This window comes from Euprymna scolopes, chromosome 1 (assembly GCF_053919585.1).
Source record: "Euprymna scolopes isolate OS-2025 chromosome 1, ASM5391958v1, whole genome shotgun sequence".
NCBI lineage: Eukaryota > Metazoa > Mollusca > Cephalopoda > Sepiida > Sepiolidae > Euprymna > Euprymna scolopes.
Genome location: NC_136482.1, coordinates 72,703,068 through 72,727,684, shown reverse-complemented (window position 1 = coordinate 72,727,684; position 24,617 = coordinate 72,703,068). Strand labels below are relative to the sequence as shown.

At 36.6% G+C, this 24,617-nt stretch overlaps 1 protein-coding gene across 5 annotated transcripts in view; it reads right to left on the bottom strand.

Annotated features, from left to right (window-relative positions):
* Positions 1-24,617, bottom strand: part of LOC145240709 (putative tubulin polyglutamylase TTLL9) — a 209,885-nt gene that overhangs the window by 92,560 nt on the left and 92,708 nt on the right. For all 5 annotated transcript variants that reach the window (XR_013862527.1, XM_080104001.1, XM_080103997.1 and 2 more), the window contains exons 6-7: positions 10,153-10,186; positions 6,513-6,647 (exon numbers count right to left, since the gene is read on the bottom strand). Coding sequence is in view for 4 of the 5 variants with exons in the window: in XM_080104001.1 (XP_079960127.1) it covers positions 6,513-6,647; positions 10,153-10,186 (169 nt within the window). In the remaining variant the exon portion in view is untranslated. The remainder of the gene's footprint in view (positions 1-6,512; positions 6,648-10,152; positions 10,187-24,617) is intronic.

The following is a 24,617-nucleotide window of genomic DNA, read 5'->3' as shown; positions in this document are numbered from 1 at the left end:
GGATGCTAACGTATCCAGCATAAGAGACAAAATGAAAAACATGGCTCCACGCATCGTTTCCGTTTGAAAAAAGAAAAAAAAAAGATAACTACAAAAGAATTATCAACCAACAAAAAACCAAGATTTCAAAGAATGGGTTGATAGCAACAAATAGTGTATTTCATCGTTAGTTACAATTGTTTCAAGACTATTCGGACAAATTCAAACACTATGTTCTTTGAAAAGTTTCACAAGATCAATCTTTCTTCAGACTTATGTATATATAAAAGCGGAAATGTGTGTATGTATGTTCGCTTTTTATGTATGTCCAAGAAAGGCTTTTTTTAAGTGGTCGGTCGCCTCGCAACTTCTTAAAACTAATCATAATATCTCTGAGTTAACAACAGAGCTCGCCTGTCTATTTAATTTGCTCGACTTCGGGAAGATAAATATTCAACATTTGTCGCTCGCCGCATGTGGATTAGGCTTTTTCCTATAATAAGAGCGACACTACTTCTGGCTGTATTTTCCGGCTATTGCCGGAAATGTCCAAAAGCAATCAGATTTGATCAATGTGGAAATATTTTCCTTATCTCAAACAACTAGTGGGGGGGGGGGTACCCGGCGTTGCCCGAGTGTTAGAGGTGTGTATGGTCGGACGGGGTGGGGGATGTTAATGAAAACCTAAGAATAAGCGAAGTAAAAAAAGAAAACAGAAAAACGAACATTAAAACTTATCTGAAAAATAAAGCGGGGGGTATCCGGGCGGTGGGGGGGGGGATAATCAAAACATCGAAAAAAAAACAAAAACAAAAAAAACTAACGTAAGGCAAACGAACTATGTTAAATGTAAAAATCGAAAAAACAAAAACAAAAAAGAAAACAGAAAAACGAACGTTAAAACTGCTTTAAAAGATCTGAAAAAAAAGAGAAAAAAAACACGTGAAAAATGGCTTAAATAAGCCTGTTTCGATATTAAAATTTAAAAAATTGGTGGGTACCCGGGTGTTTTTGGTTGTGTGTGGTCGTTCGGGGTGGGGGGTGTTAATGAAAACCTAAGCGAAGTAAAAAACAAAACAAAACAGAAAAACGAACATTACGTGAAAAATGGCTTAAATAACCCTGCTTCAATATTAAAATTTAAAAAAATCGAAAAAAAGAAGAAATCTCACACCACGATTCGAACCCAAAAGGTTTAGATAGTGACCCAACGATCTAACCAACTGACCTAACACGACGTACATGAAATTGTGTCAGTTCTTCAAATATTTAAACTAAATCAGGTTATGACGTCGTCTGACGTATGTGTAGAACCGATCTCGTCACGAGAGGACGGTTTTTGCTGACCCCCCCCTCCTTGTAGAAAAGTGCTGATTACAGGGTTAAAAAAATTAACGTTTTTGGCCGATTTTACGATATTTGTCGGGCGAAAGATGGGCTTTCATATGAGACCAAATTTGTGAATTTTTATTGTCTGTCGAAAGTTACATACATACATACATTTTCGTTTTTATGTATATAGATGAATATTTTTTTTAATTGGACAGTCTTACTCTATATTAAATCTACATTAAAAATTTCACTTTGCGGAATATTGGAATTTAATGTCATTAAAATCTTTTAAAGATTAATTATTTTTTAGAATTCTTCTTTTTTTTTTTGCAATTCAACTAATTATATTATATATTATTGAGAAAAAAAAACGTTAATTTTTAAAACTGTAATAATATTGATCGTATGTTCATTTTTTATTTACACCTTCAATGTAAGTGAAATAAGTTCTGGGTTTATCTTCTCTATACATAATAAAATAGGTGCACTTTTCCCTTCAAGAAAAAAAGCATTGTAGGTTTGCAACCACAGACGCAACATATAAATTCATTATGATCAGACTACCAGCTACTATTTTACGTAGGCTTTGCACATATTTGCAGTACGTTATAATAACATTTTTAATTAATTCCTGGGAGCGTTGCAATCCAATCTACATCTTGTTACTGGAAGTAACAAATCCTTTTCTTTCTAATTATTTTCTATTCTCACTTCCCCATTCATAATAGGGAAGTTCTCTACATTGTCCTTAAATTTTACTAATTCACCGTATTTGGGATCATCGATATATACATTTGCTTTTTCATTTTTTTGTGTGTATTGATATTCATATTAAAAACCCTTTTTTTTTCTATTTTGTTTAAAAAGAAAATACAACTTTGTTATATATGGGTTGTGGAATTGCATTCATCTGCAAAAGATATAGCTAATTTGCATATTTTTTTAAACATTAATTTTAATTCATTCCCTATTAGTTTTTCGGTTTTCTTATAGGATAATCATATTTAGTTAACTATTATGCGTAATTATATTTATATTCATGCAGATATTTTACATGATTTATACTTGCGTAATGTTTTCATAAAAGGGTTATAGTAAACACAAACCTCTTTCTATATATATTTATGTATGTGTATATATATTTGTTGAAAAAGTTTTGCATACCAAACAACTGTCAGTTTTTGGTCTACAGACATGAAACTTAATATATATGATATTCGAATCCATGCAAAACTTTATACTTGGGTTTTAGCCGGGGAAAATCGGTGCAAAAGTGTGAAAATTAAAAATAAAGGAATTTGCCAGGTGATGGTCAAATGTTGGCATTCCCAATAGGCACGCATTAGATAATAGATTCAAACCTTTGAAAAGGGGGGTGGGCCTCCTAAATATATCATAAAACATTGTGACACACAATAGACGTCTTCAAGTAAGACATTGACACTTAACACAATTGAATATATATATATACATACATATCTATATATCTATAAAAGTGAAAGTGTCTGTCTGTCTGTGTATCTGTGTGTCTGTGTGTACATTTCCCTACGCAATAACTCAGTCAATTTTAAGTCTACAGACTCGAAATTTGATATGCAGGGTACTGAGATTTGGGAAAATCGATGTGATCGGTTTTCGGTCAGAAATTTGGTGATTAAGAGGTCAAAGTTCAACGATTTGACCTTTGAGAACTCTACCAAACTCCTCCGACAATTTTTAGTCTAATCACTTGAAATTTTAGATACAGGTTCCTTGGACATGGATCTAACTTAATAACTTGATTTGAGCCCAAATCAATAAATTTTAAGAGGGTCATATTAGGGGCAAAGTTAAAAAAAATTGACCGTTTTTTTTTTGTTTTTGTTTTTTTGCTCAACATACACTCCTAAATACCCGGGCAACGCCGGGTACCCATGCTAGTATATCGATAAACGTGAAAATGTCCGTCTATCTATGTGTGTGTGTGTGTGTGTACATTTCTCTACGCAATAACTCTGTAAATTTTCAGTCTATAGACTCGAAATTTGATATATAGGGTACTGAGATTTGGGAAAATCGAGGTGATCGGTTTTTGGTCAGAAATTTGGTGATTAAGGGGTCAAAGTTCAACGATTTGACTTTTGAGAACTTTACCAAACTCCTCCGACAATTTGGGGTCTAAACACTTAAAATTTTAAATATTTGGACATGGATCTAACTTAATAACTTGATTTGAGCTTAAAACAATATATTTTATGGGGTCATAATAGGGGTGAAAGTTAAAAAAACTGACCGCTTTCTTTTTTTGCTCAACATACACCTCCAAATACCCGGGCAACGCCGGGCACCTAGTATATCTATAAAAGTGAACATGTCTGTGCGTGTGTGTGTGTGTGTACATTTCTCTATGCAATAACTCTGTCAATTTTTAGTCTACAGACTCGAAATTTGATATACAGGGTACTAACAGTTGGAAAAATTTATGTGATCGGTTTTCGGCTAGAAATTTGGCTGTTAACGATTTGGCGTTTGAGAACTCTACCAAACTCCTCCGACAATTTTGGGTCTCCACACTTGAAATTTTAGATATAGGTTCCTTGGACATGGATCTAACTTAATAACTTGATTTGAATCAAAAACAATAAATGTTAAGGGATCGTAATAAGGGTCAAATTTTAAAACAAATTGACCTTTTTTGGGGGGTTTTTTTTTGTTGCTCAACATACACCTCCAAACACCCGGGCAACTCCGCGTTGAAATGCTAGTCTATCTATATATCTATAAAAAGTGAACGTGTCTGTCTGTGTGTCTGTGTACATTTCCCTACGCAATAACTCTGTCAATTTTTAGTCTACAGACTCAAAATTTGATATACAAGGTACTAAGATTTGGGAACATCGATGTGATCGGGTTTCGGCTAGAAATTCGGCTGGTAAGGGGTCAAAATTCAACGATGTGACCTTTAAAAACTCTACCAAACTCCACCGACAATTTTCGGTCTAAACACTTGAAATTTTAGATATAGATTCCTTGGACATGGATCTAACTTAATAACGTGATTTGAGCCCCAAACAATAAGTGTTAAGGGCTCATAATAGGGGTCAAAGTTAAACAAATTGACCGCTTTTTTTTGTTTTTTTGCTCATCATACACCTCCAAATATCCGAGCAACGCCGGGCACCCATGCTAGTATATCTATAAAAGTGAACGTGTCTGTGTATCTCTCTGTCTGTGTATCTCTCTGTCTGTGTGCCTGTGTGTGTACATTTCCCTACGCAATAACTCTGTCAATTTTCAGTCTACAGACTCGAAATTTGATATACAGGGTACTGAGATTTGGGAAAATCGATGTGATCGGTTTTCAGCCAGAAATTTGTGCCCACACACTTGAAATTTTAGATATAGGTTCTTTGAGCATGGATCTAACTTAATAACTTGATTTGAGCTTAAAACAATATATTTTATGGGGTCATAATAAGGGTCAAAGTTAAAAAAACTGACCGCTTTTTTTTTTTTGCTCAACATACACCTCCAAATACCCGGGCAACGCCGGGCATTCCATGCTAGTATATTTATACAAGTGAACGTGCCTGTGTGTGTGCTTGTGTGTTCGTGTGTCTGTGTGTGTACATTTTCTACGCAATAACTTTGTCAATTTTCAGTTTACAGACTCGAAATTTGATATACAGGGTACTGAGATTTGCAAAAATTTTTGTAATAGGTTTTCAGCCAGAAATCTTGCTATTAAGGAGTCAAAGTTCCACGATTTGTACATTTCAGAATTCTACCAAACTCCTCCGAGAATTTGGGGTCTAAACACTTAAAATTTTAGATATAGGTTTCTTGGCCATGGATCTGACTTACTAACTTGATTTGATCCCAAAACAATAAATGTTAAGGGGGGCATAATAGGGGTCAAAGTTTTAAAAAATTGACCGCTTCGGTCTCTCCCAAATTACTCAGACAATTTTTAAACATTTGAAATTTTACATAAAGTGTATACAAGCTTTTTTATCGGTTTGGGTCGAAAATTAGATTTACCAATATATAAATATATGTATGTATGTATGTTTGCATGTTTGCCTAAAACTTTCGACAGAGGCGACGGACTTTTACAAGATCAGTATCGTTTTGAAGTCGACCTTTCAGATGACAAATATCGAAAAATTGGCTCAAAACATTAATATCTTCACCTTCAACTGGGCACTTTTCTACAAGGGGGGTCGCTTTTTCGCCGATCTTTTCGAAAGTCATCCTCTCCTTTCGATTGTCTAGCCTTAATTAAAGCCTACATCACTTCTGGTTTGGCGGTGGTCGTAACAGCAAAGACATCATGTTTTTTCCCCATTCTTTTCCTCTTTTGTGGTACGGGTTCGAGTCTGCCTTCCTACTACAACTTTTTTTTTCTCAACACACACCTCCAAACACCCGGGCAACGCCGGGCATCCATGCTAGTATATATATGAATTAGAATATTAATAGAACAATGTTTTAAATTAGGCTACAAAATATATGTGCTTTGCATACTGTGCGTATTGTGTTATGATTCGTTCAATGTTATTGTAAATTTAGTGATAAAGTTTTTTTTTCCGTGTAGGAATAATGTTGAGTTTGATCTTGAATTTACCTCTGCTGCATGTGTGAATATATTATGAAACCAATGAATTTCTGTTTTCTGGGATGTTTATGTTGTTTTTATGTAGAGCGACTCTATTGCTGAGTGTTTTGGTGGCACCTATATAAGATTTGTTTCATATTATGCAATTTAGTATATAGACCACATTTTTGGAAATGCACTTTTAGTAATTTTTATTTTTTATGTTTGTGTTGAGTTTTTGAATGTGTATGAATTTCCCTTTATTATGTCACAAACTGCAAATCTGCGTTGCATTTTGGGACCCCTGATGTTGTGTTTTGGTTGAGTTGGGATGAGGTTTAAATGCGTTTTAAGTTTTTTTGGTTAGCATTTTTCTTTTTATCATTTTTATTTATTTTCTATTTCAGAATAGATACACTGACCTAACACATACACAGTACAGACACATGCAAACATATACACTTACATGCATAAACAAGACAGGGATCATAGAAAAATAAATTGCAACAATCCTAATCATCACTCTAATTATCCAATAAAAACATAAAATTTCAAAATCATTTTATATAACACGGTTTATGATGTTAATATGATATTCATTTCAAAAAAGATTTCAAATATATACCTTTTTCCAGTCAGTTATATCTTTAAGTTTTCTAAATAAAAAGATACCCTTTCCTTGGGATTTAGCTGCAGGCTTCATAATCCATATAATCCCAGGATTCTTTTTGAATTCTTCCACAAAAATATGATATTCACTCTGAAATAAAATGCATATGATCATAAAATAGTTTTCCTAATGAATATCGCATATTATAAAGGTGTGTTTTTATTCGAGTGGAATATGGAATATTTGAATCATATATGGAATATTCGAATTATATATTGATAGAAAAATTAAATGATTTATGAAAGACATAGAGAATAAAGCAAGCACAATCATCTGGTAGAATGTGAAATATATTATCCCTAGTTAGGCGCCCGGAAGTGCCTGATTATAAAATATGCTTAAATATATTTTAATTTATGCAGATTTCGTATTTATTATTATAGAGTCAATTCTCTATCGATAATTATATCTTATATTGTAACCAATATATAGTAGTGACTTCAAAAGGTTAAAAAAACAAATATGACTTGAGTGCCATCAGCTAGAATCAAAACAAAAAAAAATTTAGCTCTCCAGCCTTATGGTTACTGTTTGAGCTATCGCCAAATGGATAACAAATAGTTAAAAATGAACTAAATATAACGTATAAGTGTGTATTTGTGCACACATAAAAGAGCACTTTAAGTCAACTAACACCTTCATAGTTCCCCTTTTATTTTCATTTTGAACCCTTAGTACCGGAAGCCATGAAAGAAGGGTTCACAAAAATGCAATCATTTGACCCACCTCGTGCTGCTCTACAACCTAGCATCTCAGGGGAAAATGGACACAGACAGACATAGCGAATTTTATAAATTAGATCATATGCAATGTTTGAAATTGAATTAAAATCCAAGAAACATTTTTCAGCAATAGCATCATTCGAAAAACATTTGCTGTGAAGCAATTGACCCTGTCATTTGGAAATTCCTCAACCATACAGGTCTATTAAAGATTCATCACACTTGAGACTATTGTGAATTTACTTGGCTCTATGAGCTCCTCTTTATCGCTATTAATCGAAGAAATGCCTTGAACTATATATATATATATATAATAGTTTTCATCCAGCCATATCAGTAAGATATAAGCTGAAACTTTTCGATATTCCAAATATAGGATACTTAAATTTGGCCATTTAAAAAAAAGAAAACGAATTTTGGAGTACAGCAACGAAATAAATGTTTCTATGAATTTTTAAATTTAAATCTAATTTAAAAGTTTATATAAACATTGATTTTATTTTGTCAAATGTCGAATTATGTATTTATTGGAAATTTTTTTATTTTTTATGAAAAAATATTTTGAAATTACAAATTAGGGCAATATATATTTTTTAATTGTTTTAATACCTATGTATTAATATCACTACACATTCATGAGCATATTTCAATCAGCCAGTTACACATAACGAGACCTCGTCATGCGATATTACTTATACAAAAGTTAACTTTTATATAAGCGATATTGCCCGAAGATGTCTCTAGTTACTTGTAATTGACTGACTGAAACATGCTCATGAATGTGTAATGCTTATGGAAAAAAAATAAATATATATATATATATATATATATATATATATATATATATATATATATATATATACTAGCAAAAGTACCCGACGTTGACTTGGTTCAAAAACAGCCTACAGAAAATGGACTCTGATTTATGAAAGTATTATAGGTTATGAAAAGGGAGGGTTGTAAAGAGATAGCTTCGAATTTGGTGGTATCAAAACCAAAGCAAAATATGATGAAAGTAAAAATAAAATAGATAAACCCCATAATTTATTATACCATACCTGTTCACACTGAAACACTTATCACAATGTTCTGTGGATCTATATTAAAAAACCTTGTTAAACTTTGTGACATATTTCCATTCTATGGAGGTCAGGCGCGAACGAACACCCCATAATTTTATTATACCATATTTCTTCAAACTGAAACATAATTATCAAAGTATACTTACGCAGATAGATATGAAAAGTCTTTATTAAAGTTTGTGCCTATTTCCATTTTATGGAGGCCAGGTGCGAACACAGATCCCACAATTTTATTATACCATCCCTATATAAGTTAAAACATACTTATCAAAGTATTATTATGTACATTTATATCAAAAATACTTGTAAACGTTTTTTTTTTAATTTTTAAATATTTTATTTTCATACTTTGTGGACCAGGCGCGTACACAGACCCCACAATTTTAATAAATCATAATTATGCCAGATCAAACATGCCCATTCCTGTGTCTCGATACATCTTTTATAATTATGTGTGATCAGTTTTCTATAATAGTCAACCATATAGGAGCCTATTCGTGACCAGACACACACAGAGACGTTCAGCTTTATATATATATATATATATATAAAATGTGAGCATGAAAAGTAATATGGTTAAGCTTAAACATGGAAAAGTAAAGGACTAGTTGTGGAAACTGGAATCGAAAAGGACAAGATATTCTAGTAAAAAATATAATAAATTCATAACTTAAAATATTGAATGAATGAATGGATTATATAATGTTATAAATTGAATTTAAAAAAATTATTAATGCTGCAATATTAATATTCCCAAAAGGATCAAACACTAGGTATTAAAATAATTGTAGCAATAATTACATATCATTCAAACACAGTAGTGTTTGAATATATGGTTAAGTGGCAGTTTTAGTCATTTAGAACTGCTTTAAAGTTTCACTGCTCACTCATTTTTCGACCAAATTTCAAACAATTATTACAATTTACAGATCACTTTCTCGGCTATAATATGAAAAAATTTTTTCAATTTTTGATCACTAAAACAAAAGTTATGATGACTTTAGTGGTGTTCAAAATCATAAAAATATGTAAGGAGGTGAACGACGCTTTTTTTTTTACTAGTTTCCATAGCAACCAGTTTCTTTCAACGACTACTGTTGCAACAAATTCACTGCTGTTGTGAAAAGAGACATAATAAGTGAAACAGACAGAATGAAAGAATGAAAGAGAGATAATTGGAGGGATTTTATTGAAGCAGACGAGTGCCATACATTGTTACTACATGTGTTTATGGGGGCAAAAAAATAAGACTGAATTTAACAAAGAACAAGTGAATTTATTTGAAGCCTGGAAAAATCATGAATTACAATAGAAAAATGCGAGCATGAAAGGTAATATGGTAAAGCTTAAACATAGAAAGTAAAGGACTAGTTGTTAAAACTGGAAAAGAAAAGGACAAGATATTCTAGTAAAAATATTATAAATTTATATTAAAATATTGCAGCATTAAGATTTTTTTAAATTCAATTTATAACATTATATAATCAATTCTTAATGCTGCAATATTTTAAGTTATAAATGCATTATATTTTTTACTAGAATATATTGTCCTTTTTTCCAGTTTTTACAACTAGTCCTTTATGTTTCCATGTTTAAGCTTAACCATATTTTTTTTTCATGCTCGCATTTTTCTATAGTAATTATCTCTCTCTCTCTCTCTCTCTCTCTCTCTCTCTCTCTCTCTCTCTCTCTCTCTCTCTCTCTCTCTCTCTCTATACATATAGCTTAATGAATATGTCAGTCAAGTATAAATATACTAAATGATAATATAAAGTTAAAAGGTTTACTTACAGGTAGTTCATATGTTGTTGGAAAAAAATCACAACTGTAAATAGAAATTTACACATACTGTAATGATATAGGAAGAGAGGGGAAAAGAAACGAAAGAAAAAATAATAAATAAATATATAAATGAATAAATATCTGCGAGTAACGAACCCCTATTCCTTGTTCTCCAAATCAAACGTAGACCCCTACCAAGAACCCCCTCCCTCACACATGACATCGCTAACAGCCAGAGTCCTACCAAGCCCACCATCCCTCACACACAACACTAGCAACGAGAACCCTACAACCACCTTTAACATCCAGCCCTTTTTTTCCCTTTGTTCACTCCTCCTCTCTCCATGTGTAAAAATCGATGCCCCAAAAAGTAGTAGCAGCAATAAGAAAAGAAGGAAGGAGGAGGAGAAAAATCTTTAAGCGAGAGATACAAAAAAATCGGTCTTTTTGGGTCGAGACCATGAGTAAAGCGGATGGAAAAACTCCTCACGCCACCATGCCAAAAAGCAATGGAAGGAACCAGTGACCAGTATTATTTCGAGAATAAAATGAAGGACTTTCTTTTGATGTCTAACTCATATCTCCATAAAGGCGACTAAAAGAAATCTAATGCTTTACCATCAGGAAAAAAATCAGCGTGAAAATGATAGGCACATGATACGATGTAAGATAACATACAATGCCTGCAAGTTTCGGGTCGACGAGATAATGGCGATGAACTTGAAAGAGACTACAGAATGCAATATATCTGTGTCCATAGACTTTTAAAAATAATAATAATATAAAGAAAAAAGCAAGACAAAAAGAAGCTACACTGGCCATGCGATATATTTTATCTGCAGTTAAGTAACCCATTTCTAATACCCCATCTCCCAAACACAACACCCGCTTCCATCCATGTTTATTTTTTTCTCCAGACTGTTTTTATTTATTTTATCATTTGCTTGACCTCACCCCGACCCATTGAGGTATTGCATTAAATTTCAATTATATGTCTAACTAGCGGGGGGTACCCGGTGTTTCCCGGGTGTTTGGAGGTGTGTGTGTGTTAAAAAGAGGTGTAAAAGAAAACGAAAAGTTTTGGACAGAAGGTCGGATTGAACCCCAAAGTCTTGACGCGAAGGAGAAAACGAAAGGGAAAAAAAGCCAGTCACCTAACCATCTGTCCCACGATGGAGAGGAACTGATAAGGGCGTTATATGAAGGTTTATGAAGCGCAATGAAAAGGTGTGAGGACATCTGACGTGCAAGAGAAAGCATTCGCGGACATACACAAGAAGAAGTGAATGTACACACACACACACATCCCCCCCACACATCCCCCCACACACATTTTCGCTTTTATATTTATAGATGCACCTCCCTCCCACCCCTGGTTATGACGGGAGTAAATTTTCTGTAAATACAAACAGCGGACTTTATTTTGTAAACGAAATAAACCCGTAATGATTTATTTTGAAATTGTTCTATTAGTGTCCGATCTGGCGAAGAAATGAAACTGTATTTGCCCGCCACCACCACCGGTAAGCAACAGGACTCAAATATGTATAATGTTATTTTTATGTGTTTTATGCACGTAAAATTGAAAGAATTAAGGGAAAAAACTGGGGGAATATGTAAGAAAGGGTGTTAAGAAATCGTTTGTAGGTCTTCTTGGGCCCAAGAAAGTAAAAAAAAAAAAAATGAAGGAAGTCCTACATAAATTGACTCTAATTCTCGTGAATTCCCGTCAAGCATTGATCGGGCAAGACCGGCAGTCATCGGTGTCAGCCGCAGAGTACAGGAAAAACAAAACAAAACAAAAAAACAAACAAAACGAACTGGAATGAATACAAATGCAAAAAAAAAAAAAAAAAAAACTCCCAGAAAACTTAGTGTGTAAAATGCAATTATGTTTATATTATTTTATTTTATTTTGTTTAGTTTTTATTTTTATTTTTTATTTTTTGTTGGACTGTTTTCTGCAATAAAATCAAAGAAACAAAACAAACAGGCAAAAAGTACAAATGGGAGAAAAAAAAAGGAAGAAATAAAACCAGACAATTGAACGTGTACAACGAATAAATGTTTAATAGATTTTAATCATAATTTTGTGTTATTGTTGGTTCTATGACAAAAAGTATTTTTAACCGTATAATTGTTAGGTGTAAATATAACGGTTCGTTATTTGTTTTGTCTAGCGTTATAATCAGGATTCGGTTCTGGGGTTCGGGAAGGAGTGAGTCACTCTCTCGACAAAGCACGTTTCTGTCCTCTTCTTTTCCAATCGACCACACCTGGCCTCTCGCCACCAATGTCACACCGTACAATCCGAACGTCAGCAATACAAAATTCTTTTCAAGAGAAGATGTTCACGACTCTTTTCTCTCTGCCCCCACCCCGGGAATTTTCCCCTGCTTTTATATCCTCCTATCTAGAGAAAAAAGGAAGCGACAGGGGGAAAAAAATAGCTTCTCCCATCATGCTCTACCTCCCCAAGATGCCCTTCGCATATGCGCTGTCCATCCTTTCCTTCTTCTTTTCCAAAGAGCGATGCAGATACGCCCGGTACGTTTCTTTTTCTTTTTTTTTCTTCTTCTTTTCTAACCATATACCCCACACGCCCCCCTGATCTTTGAGATCAATAAGACACTTCATAATCCTTCATCCAAGCAGGCCTCCCCCTCTCACATTGGGGCCTCTGGGGGACAACTTCTTGGGGGTTAACATTTTCAGGTTCACTACAGACATTCTCGTCTAGTTGTAAAGAACCACAATGTGGGGCTAAGTCGAATTGGGGTGCATCGTTAGCTTCTTGGTGGATATCGGCTTCCTCCTCTTCACTGCCATCAGTGCGCACTGGCAGGGTTACATGACGCAGGTCTAGGATATGCCGGGGAACGCCATTCACCATTACGTTGTTCTTTGACTGTGTTCCCGTTACGACCCCTCCTCCCCCAGCGAGTGGTACATACTGCATTGGGGGGCTTTACCCACATCTCCTCGCCCACTCTAAATGTGGCTTCTTAACCCGCAATTCCTACCGTTTTGTTGCACGGATGCCGCCACTTATATGCAAAGATGGCTCTATGAGGCACAGTTGTCTCATCTTGCCTGGTTTTCGGTGAGATGTTGTACCAAAACACCGCCTCCATGGGTGAAATGTTGCTTTTTTCCGCAGCAGCCTTGATGGTACAATGATTCCTCTCCACTATTCCATTGCCACTCGGCCGATATGCTGCCCTAAAAAATTGCCTTACTCCCCACCTATCACACACCCCTTTAAAGGCTTCTGATCGGAAAGCGGGGCCATTGTCCATTAACAGTTCCTCAACCGGCCCTCTTTCCAAAAATATTTCTTCGATAACCCCTCTGATCGCCCATGCAGCTTTTGCCCTGATCTCTCTTCATATGGCAAACTTCCCCGGTCCACAGTCGACCATCGACAGATACAGCTTATGACGATAATGGGTCATATCAATGGCCAATCGCTTCCAGTCCTCTACAATGTGTAACTCTCCTGCTTCATGTCTGGATGGTCCAGGGTCTATCGATTGGCACTTCTGACAGTGCTCCACTACCTCCCTGACCTCCTTCTCGGTGGTTTCCGGATAAACCTCTCTTGCCAGGAATAATGTCCGTTCTGGACCAAAGTGGTGCATTTCATGTAACTTTTTAACTTCCTCTCCTGCACAGCATACTGAGGAAACCTCCTTTCTCTCTTGCAGCCAGGCCTTCTTTACCCGTGTCATTGAATCCGCTTTGTTCTTTTCTGATGGGACCAGCACTACAGATACCTTCAACTGGAATTCCGCTATCAAATCTGCAAGTGCTCCAAGCTTGCGCTTGATCAGCATTTCTGCAACACCTCTGGTCCTAACTCTCTTATCGCCAGTCACTACTGACCTGATCGTTTAACAAAGCTGCACGCTATCCTGAGCCAGCCAGCGATTGAATAGTGTCCCACCAGTCTCCCACAGATCGAGAAGAGTTCTCGTTTTGTCAGGTCGGTTCCGATTTCGGGTATTGCATTCCCTCGTCTAAAGACAAGGCTTCCTTTGCCATCTTGGCATAGTTTCAACCCGAGCGCCGCTCCTCCATCCAGGGACTCCGCCGGTTTTGCAGTCAACCCATACCTCGCGACATGGCCTCTCACTTTCTCTGCTGTCACCTCTGCTTCCTCCACGAGAATGTCGTCAATGTACGAATTAGTGGCCTTGTCCACTGTACAATCTTTACTCAGCACCGTCTTCAGCATGGCGGTCATAATTTTTTGGGCTGAGCTCAGCCTAAAGCCTAACTTCGTCAGGAAATACAACTTCCCCTTGTACCGGACCAATTGATGTTTCCAGAGTTTTTCATCTACATGGATCTGGAGATAAGCCGATTTCAGGTCGATAATCTTAGTGGCCTGCTTCATTCTCCTCCACTTTCTCATCACCTCTTCACATACATCAATCCCCTTTCCAGTGTGGCAGGCTACGTATCTGTTTAATTCTCTGAAATCCAGTACCGGTCTAACTTTATTCTTTGTGGGTTGAACAACCGCCAGTAATGGTAGCACTCCTTTTTCTTCCCCTGTCCACGGTTTCAGAATTCCCTCCTCTATCCACATCTCCACTTCTTCCTCGAATCCTTTTCTTATTTCTCCTCGCAGTGTATTCTCGTAGCAGCTTACTTTGTTTCGTAGTTCCTGAGGCCTGGAGATCCATTTCCATTCCACCGTCCACCTTTCACCATCGAACCTCACCAGGAAATCCTCATCCTCGATGCAGCAAATCTCTGGTTTTTGTGTTCTGATATTTCTATCACTTTCCACACCTGCTATTCCTACTGTGCTGAGGCGTCCAAAAGTTACTTGGCCCCCTCTCAACGTAGCGCCCCCCAGTTGGTTGATCGCACTCACACTTAATACCACATCAACATCACCAACCAGACAATCCAACATCAGGGCTCGTAGTCCAATAGGCACACCTTGCACCAGTACTTCCGCTATTGTCTCTCCCAGGCATTTCAACTCCCTGCCATCCACGGTCTTAATACTCCTTGTTCCACTCCATGATCTAGCGACATTCTTCATTACCAACGTTGTGGTGCAGCCTGAGTCAACAAGGGCCATGGCTCACTTCCCATTGACCACTACCGATAACTGAGGCAACGTTTCGTTGTGCGCCATTTCCACATAGAAGGGGGAACCACTGGCTCAATGGCTCCCCTTCACTCGTTTCCCTGGTTCTGTGCAGCAACGCAATAGCGGCTAATATGCCCCACTCGTCCACATCGGTAGCAGATGACTCCCGGTCTCGGCTCTTTGCAGTCCTTGAGCAAGTGAGGACCCTGACACTGGAAGCACTCATGGCAGGCCTCCCCTCCTGTCGCCTTGCTGCCTGTCTCTCGTCATTCAAGTGGGGCCTCATGCCCTTATTTCCACTCACAGCTGCAGCCACGATTGGGCCCTTAACATTCTTGACTAGGACTCTGGCGTGGACCAAGAGATCGTCCACTTCCATCGTAGTGATTTCGGTGATTCTCTGCATGTTTGCGGAGATTTCTTCTGGGAAGCCATTCACTAGGTATAGCTTTACCGTCATATCCAGACTCCTCCCCACGTAACCAGCCAATCCTGCCAATCTTCTGATCTCTGCAGTAAAGACGTCAACAGACTCACCTGTCCACCTCAAACTTGCAAGCTTGCCGAGTGCTTCAAATGGACTCTCAGCAAAAGCCAATTTCAGTCTTTGCTCCACTGAGGCAAGATCTCCCTTATCTTCATTGCGCATCTGCTGGTAAATTGTGATGGCTTCCCCCTATAAGTAGAGCAGCAGCAGGGTGACCACGTCTTCGATTTTTTGCAACCTTGCCACCATCTTTAATTTTTCCAGCCATTTAATTAGGTCACCCTCCCCAGTTGAGAGTCTCCAGTCAGCCATGTTAACCTGCTTGACTCGCCGAAATAGCTTCTAGCGTTATAATCAGGATTCGGTTCTGGGGTTCGGGAAGGAGTAAGTCACTCTCTCGACAACAGCACGTTTCTGTCCTCTTCTTTTCCAATCGACCACACCTGGCCTCTCGCCACCAATGTCACACCGCACAATCCGAACATCAACAATACAAAATTCTTTTCAAGAGAAGATGTTCACGACTCTTTTCTCTCTGCCCCCCCCCCCCGGGAATTTTTCCCTGCTTTTATATTCTCCTATCTAGAAAATAAAGGAAGAGACAGGAAAAAAAATAGATTCTCTCATCATGCTCTGCCTTCCCAAGATGCCCTTCGCGTATACAAATGCGCTGGCCATCCGTTCCTTTTTCCTTCCCAAAGAGCGATGCAGATACGCTCGGTACATTTCTTTTTTTTTCCTTCTTTTCTAACCATATACCCTATGTGTTGTTTTCTTTGTCGTCGCGTTTTACCAATTGGAATGTCGTCTGGTTCCATATTGATAGCATAATAGCAATTGGGCTTATGAAACTACCAGAAATTGAATGTATAGAAATAAATAATGAATGAGTAACTAATCTGAAAATAAGAAGTCAGCTCACCTCCCTAGTATCACGCATAAAATCACTGGAAACATAATAGAAGAAAAAATACAGTAAATAAAAAATATAAATCGGGTGATCGTTTGAACATTTGAAGAACGCTAGCGGCTGACTGTTATAGGTTTTGTAAAACCTTGAATCCAAGGTTAGTTCGTTTCGTTTAAGTAACCCTTCCAATCGCAGCCCCCGCCCCCGAAAAAAAGGAAAATAAATAAAAAATAAAAAAAAAGAAGAAATAATAGAAATGGTATAAGTAACCCATATAATAGATGTAATCGAAAGTTGCGTTTCACCCGACGGTAAAATGCCATTCAATATTTTTTTAAGCAACTAAGAACGCCAACCGGTCTTTCCTCACAAATTCTCCAGTGGACGTACCCGCAACGGTGTTAAGTGGTCGGGGGGGGGGGCAATCAGCTTGTGCACATTACATTTGCATGAAATGACTTGAGTTTAATCAAATTAAAATCAAACTCAGAGGTGGAAAATGATTTTATTTTATTTATATAGACTAGCGGGCATACCCGGCGTTGCCCGGGTGTTTGGAGGTGTGTGTGCTAAAAAGAAGTGTAAAGTTTTGGTCGGAAGGTTGGACTGTACCCCAAAGCCTTGACGCGAAGGTGGAAACGAAAGGGAAAAAGAAGCCAGTCACCTAACCATCTGTGCCACGATGTAGAGGAACTGATAAGGGAATTATATGAAGGTTTATGAAGCGCAATGAACAGGTGCGAGGAAGTCTGACCTGCAAGACAAAGCATTCGCGGACATACACAAGAAGAAGCGAATGTACACACACACACACACACATTTTCGCTTTTATATTTATAGATGCATCCCCCCCTCCCCGTGATTTAGCTAACATATGACGGGAGTAAATTTTCTGTAAATGCAAACAACGGACTTTATTTTTTAAACGAAATAAACCCGTAATGATTTATGTTGAATTTGTCCTGTAGTGTCCGATCTGGCGAAGAAATGAAACTGTATTTGCCCTCCCACCCCCACCGGTAAGCAAAAGGACCGAAATATGTATAATGTTATTTTTATGTGTTTTATGCGCGTAAAATTGAAAGAATTAATGGCAAAAACATGGGGGAAAAATGTAAGAAAGGGTGTTAAGAAATCGTTTGTAGGTGTTTAGGGCCCAAGAAAGTTAAAAAAAAAAAAAAAAAAATGAAGGCAGTCCTGCAATCCTGCATAATTCGACCCTAATTCTCGTAAATTCCTGTCAAGGGTTGATCGGGCGAGACCGGCAGTCATCGGTGTCAGCCGCAGAGTACAGGAAAAAACAAAACAAAACAAACAAAACGAACTGGAATGAATACAAATGCAAAAAAAAAAAAAAAAAAAACACCCAGAAAACTTAGTGTGTAAAATGTAAAATGCAATTATGTTTATATTATTTTATTTTGTTTTTATTTTATTTATTTATTTTTTTGTTGGATTGTTTTCTGCAATAAAATCAAGAAACAAAAAAAAAAAAGAAAAAAGTACAAATGGGAGAAAAAAAAAAAAAAGAAATAAATAAAACCAGAAAATTGACCGTGTATAACTAATAGATTTTAATCATAATTTTGTGTTATTGTTGGTTTGTTCTATGCCAAAAAGTATTTTTAACCGTATAATTGTTAGGTGTAAGTATAACGGTTTGTTATTTGTTTTTTGTGTTGTTTTCTTTGTCGTCGCGTTTTACTAATTGGAATGACGTCTGGTGCCATATGGATAGTGTAATTGGGCTTACCATAAATTGAATGTATAGAAATAAATAATGAATGAGTAACTAATCCGAAAATAAGAAGTCAGCCCCCCCCCCTAGAATAACGTATAAAATCACTGGAAACATAATAGAAGGAAAAATACAGTAAATAAAAAATATAAATCGGGTAATCGTTTGAACATTTGAAGAACGCTAGCGGCTGACTGTTATAGGTTGTTGTAAAAACCTTGAATCCAAGGTTAGTTCGTTTCGTTTAAGTAATCCTTCGATTCGCAGTCCCCCCCCCTGGCAAAAAAGGAAAATAAATAAAAAAAAGGAAGAAAAAAAAGAAGAAATAAAACAAATGGCCCAAGTAACCCTATAATAAATGTAATCGAAAGTTGTGTTTAACCCGAAGGTAAAATGCCATTCCATTTTTTTTAAGCAACTAAGAACGCCAACCAATGTTTCCTCTCAAATTCAACTGTGGACGTATCCGCAATGGTGTTAAGTGGTCACGGGGGGGGGGGGTCAGTTTGTGCACATTAGAAATGTCTTCAGTTTTGTGGGAATATGATGAGAATTAGCAGCGAACCGGATGTTAACGCATCCACCATGAGAGACAAAATGAAAAATCGTCTTTTGCACATGGCTGCACGCATCGCTTCCGCTTGGGAAGAAAAAACTAAAATAATCACAAAATAATTATCGACCAATGGATGAGCTCCGCGCCTAAAATAAACACCTCAAATATCACAGTCACTGGGGGCCAGTTTGCCACTATAAAAGGAGGGGTTTGAGGGAACCAAAGGAGGGAAGAGGAGATTCGCCCTGCTGCGTCAGTGAACGCACGGAAGATTCTCCCACCCGACCTAAAGAGATGAAGAGAAGAGAACTCGCCCCGCTGCGTCAGTGAACGTATGGACGGATTCTGTCACCAAACCTGAAGAGACATAATGAAGAAGAAAAAGAAATAAAACACCAGTGAACTGAAGCCGATTACGCTCTCATGTTATGGGCCAGACGCCTTCAATTTTAGACACTGCCTAATTCATACAAACCAAAGAAGAGAGAGGAGGAAAAAGAAGACGAAGACGCCGGGCGGCTGCTAGCTGCTGATGAAAGAAGTCAATCGCTTTCCAGTTACAAGCCAGGACACGCATCACCGACAGCAGGATGACTGGCCTACCCTAACCATCTCCCTCGTCCAAAAGATAAGTTATATTTTACGAACATTCATTCCTTGTCAATTCATACATGCCTACAAACAGTTTACGAACATTCATTCCTTGTCAATTCATACATACCTACAAACGTTTTACGAACATTAATTCCTTGTTAACTCGTACATACCTGCAAATTTTCTACGAACATTTCACCCTAATACAAACCGTCAAATATCTCCATCGGACAATCCATTCTTCGTTAAATCACATTCCATCCTACGAACACTTTGCCTCTTCTTATACAAGTTGTTAGTAGTAAATAAAGTCGGTTCTCAACCTTCAATATTTGTCTGTCTTTAATTATATGGAGTCAGAATCTACACACTTCCAACGTTATTCGTTTCATGTATGCTTTGTTGTGACCTCTATGGCATCCTTTCCCACCTCTAAACCTGTTTATGAAAACAGAGGTCATAGTTTTAATCCTATTTAGGTCAAACTCAGAGGGGGAAAATGACTTCATTTTATTTATATAGACTAGCGGGGGGGAATGACCGGCGTTGCCCGGGTGTTTGGAGGTGTGTGTGTTAAAAAGAGGTGTAAAAGAAAAAGAAAAGTTTTGGTCGGAAGGTCGGATTGAACCCCAAAGCCTTGACGCTAAGGTGGAAACGAAAGGGGAAAAAAGCCAGTCCCCTAATAATCTGTGCCAGAATGGAGAGGAACTGATAAGGGCGTTATATGAAGGTATATAAAGCGCAATGAACAGTTGCGAGGAAGTCTGATCTGCAAGCCAAAGCATTCGCGGACATGCACAAGAAGCGAACGCGCGCGCACACACACACACACACATTTTCGTTTTTATATTTATAGATGCCTCGCTGGTTTTGCTAATACATGACGGGAGTAAATTTTCTGTAAATGCAAACAGCGGACTTTGTTTTGTAAAGGAAATAAACTCGCAATGAGTTATGTTGAATTTGTTCTGTAGTGTTCGATCTGGCGAAATGAAACTGTATTAGCCCCACCCCACCCCCACCGATAAGCAAAAGGACACAAACATGTATAATATTATTTTTATGTGTTTTATGCGCGTAAAATTGAAAGAATTAATGGCAAAAACATGGGGAAAAAATGTAAGAAAGCGTGTTAAGAAATCGTTTATAGGTGTTTAGGGCCCAAGAAAGTTAAAAAAAAAAAAAAGAAAATCAAGGCAGTCCTGCATAATTCGACCCTAATTCTTGTGAATTCCCGTCAAGCATTGATCGGGCGAGACCGGCAGTCATCGGTGTTAGCCGCAGAGTACAGGAAAAACAAAACAAACTGGAATGAATACAAATGCAAAAAAAAAAAAAAAAATCCCAGAAAACTTAGTGTGTAAAATGCAATTATGTTTATGTTTATATTATTTTGTTTTGTTTTTTATTTTTTATTTTTGTTGGATTGTTTTCTGCAATAAAATCAAAGAAACAAAACAAACAGGCAAAAAGTACAAATGGGGGGATAAAAAAAATAAATAAAACCAGAAAACTGACCGTGTATAACGAATAAATGTTTAATAGATTTTAATCATAATTTTGTGTTATTGTTGGTTTGTTCTATGCCAAAAAGTATTTTTAACCGTATAATTGTTAGGTGTAAATATAACGGTTTGTTATTTGTTTTTTGTTTTTTGTGTTGTTTTCTTTGTCGTCGCGTTTTACTAATTGGAATGACGTCTGGTGCCATATGGATAGTGTAATAGTAATTGGGCTTATGGAACTACCATAAATTGAATGTATAGAAATAAATAATGAATGAGTAACTAATCCGAAAATAAGAAGTCAGCCCCCCCCCCCTAGAATCACGTATAAAATCACTGGAAACATAATAGAAGGAAAAATACAGTAAATAAAATATATAAATCGGGTAATCGTTTGAACATTTGAAGAACGCTAGCGGCTGACTGTTATAGGTTGTTGACTGATAAGGGCATTATATGAAGGTTTATGAAGCGCAATGAACAGGTGCGAGGAAGTCTGATTTGCAAGCCGAAGCATTCGCGGACATACACAAGAAGAAGAAGAAGAAGAAGAAGAAGAAGAAGAAGAAGCGAACACACACACACACACACACACACACACACACACACACACACACACACACACATTTTCGTTTTTATATTTATAGATGCCTCGCTGGTTTTGCTAATACATGACGGGAGTAAATTTTCTGTAAATGCAAACAGCAGACTTTATTTTGTAAACGAAATAAATCCGCAATGAGTTATGTTGAATTTGTTCTGTTAATGCCCAACTGGCGAACAAATGAAACTGTATTAGCCCCCCCCCCCCCCGCGGTAAGCAAAAGGACCGAAATATGTATAATGTTATTTTTATGTGTTTTATGCGCGTAAAATTGAAAGAATTAATGGCAAAAACTGGGGGGATGTGTAAGAAAGGGTGTTAAGAAATCATTTGTAGGTATTTAGGGCTCAAGAATAAGTTTAAAAAAAAATGAAGGAAGTCCTGCATAATTTGACCCTAATTCTTGTGAATTCCTGTCAAGCATTGATCGGGCGAGCCCGGCAGTCATCGGTGTCAGCCGCAGAGTACAGGAAAAAAAAAAAAAAAAAAAAAAAAACAAACAAACAAACAAACAAAACGAACTGGAATGAATACAAATGCAAAAAAAAAAAAAAAAAAAATCCAAGGAACTTAATGCAATTATGTTTATATTATTTTCTTTTGTTTTGTTTTTATTTTATTTTATTTATTTATTTATTTTGTTGGATTGTTTTCTGCAATAAAACCAAAGAAACAAAACAAACAGGCAAAACGTACAAATGGGGTGGGGGGGAATAAAAAAGAAATAAATAAAACCAGAAAACTGACCGTGTATAACGAATAAATGTTTAATAGATTTTAATCATAATTTTGTGTTATTGTTGGTTTGTTCTATGCCAAAAAAGTATTTTTAACCGTATCATTGTTAGGTGTTAGTGTAACGGTTTGTTATTTGTTTTGTTTTCTTTTCTTTTCTTTTTTGTATTGTTTTCTTTGTCGTCACGTTTTACCAATTGGAATGTCGTCTGGTTCCATACCGATAGGGTAATAGCAATTGGGCTTATGAAACTACCAGAAATTGAATGTATAGAAATAAATAATGAATGCGTAACTAATCTGAAAATAAGAAGTCAGCTCTCCCCCCTAGAAGCACGTACAAAATCACTGGAGACATAATAGAAGGAAAAATACAGTAAATAAAATATATAAATCGGGTAATCGTTTGAACATTTGAAGAACGCTAGCGGCTGACTGTTTTATAGGTTGTTGTAAAACCTTGAATCCAAGGTTAGTTCGTTTCGTTTAAGTAACCCTTCCAATCGCACCCCCCCCCCGAAAAAAAGGAAAATAAATAAAGAAAAAAAGAAGAAATAAAAGTAATGGTATAAGTAACCCATATAATAGATGTCATCGAAAGTTACGTTTCACCAGACGGTAAAATGCCATTCCATTTTTTTTAAGCAACTAAGAACGCCAACCGGTCTTTCCTCCCAAATTCTCCTGTGGACGTATCCTCAACGGTGTTTAGTGGTCGCGGGGGGGGGGGAGTATGAAAGATTTTACCACTTCCATTGATTCTTACAGGTTTTGGCAGTGAACTCTCACCAGAAAAAATATAGGAATACCCGGTTATCGAGGAAGTGTAAGGGTAATAGGCCTATAGCACACCTCAGATAATGTGCTGCAGTTTGTGCACATTACGTTTTCATGAAATGTTTTGAGTTTTAATCCTATTAAGGTCAAATATAGAGGGGAAAATGACTTCATTTTATTTATATAGAGAAGAGAAGAGATAGATAGATAGATAGAAGAATAGATAGAAGAATAGATAGAAGAGAAGAGATAGAGAATAGAGAAGAGAAGATAGATAGATATAAAATAGAAGATAGATATATAGATAGAAGAAGATAGAAGAATATATAGAAGAAGATAGATAGAATAGAAGATAGAAGATAGAATAGATAGAAGATAGATAGAAGGATAGATAGAAGAATAGAAGAAGATAGATAAATAGAAGATAATAGATAGATAGATAGATAGATAGATAGGATAGAAGATAGATAGATAGAGATAGAGAAGAGAAGAGGCGACTTCATTTTATTTATATAGAGAAGAGAAGAGATAGACGAGAGATAAAGCCGTTATTATCCACGTTTTGTGTCATTCTTGCTTTGCATTCAAATCGTTCAAGGTTAAATGAGTCATTCATGACTCTTAGACAACATATCATTCTAGGGCACCCGATGCACTTTAGATCTTTATCTTTTATTTTTATTCTGTGTTACGAGAAACGTAGGGTGAAGCGCCATTTTAGAGTCGAAGATTCTAACCAGGAGTGATCACCCCGACTTAGCTTCTCCAAGCCCGTAACAATACTTTTAGATAAATGTTAGAAATATAACAGATTTTAACCAATTTTTCAACCAATAAAAACAAACAATGGATCTGTTTTTATTGCTCTTACGATTGAACACGACTCAAGTATTTGAATATACAAGTTAAGCTTAATAACAGATATGTTTGAAGTTATCGTCCTTTTCTTTTTCAAAATGGGACCATCCAAACACACACAATATGTGATTTTTTTATTGGAGTGGAAGAATTTATTTTTTGCTTCAATCTATATTGCATCAACACATTTCTCTCAGATCATAAAAATGACAAATATGTCAAGTGGGTCTCTTTTTACCTGATACTCCTATCATCTGAACATTCATCAAATGTTCCGTTATGTGCAAGATTGTCGAGCATGATCGAGGTTAAAAATAACAAACTGTCACTTTGCCTTTCATAATGCCTACTGGAAAGGACTTGAATGCCTACTAGACACTATCCTCGAATGTATAAGGTCTCTCTCTATACAAGGGTTTAAACGTTGACTAAATATTCAAAATAACATATTCGAATGCAAAATAAAATCCACTTGGTGTGGCTACCCTATACTGGCTTATACATGGATTAGAGCATCTTTTCTAAGTGATATTATCTCAATATTAGATGAAGTCTTGTTCTAGAATCCGGTAATACCAAGTGAACACAAAAAAGATATAC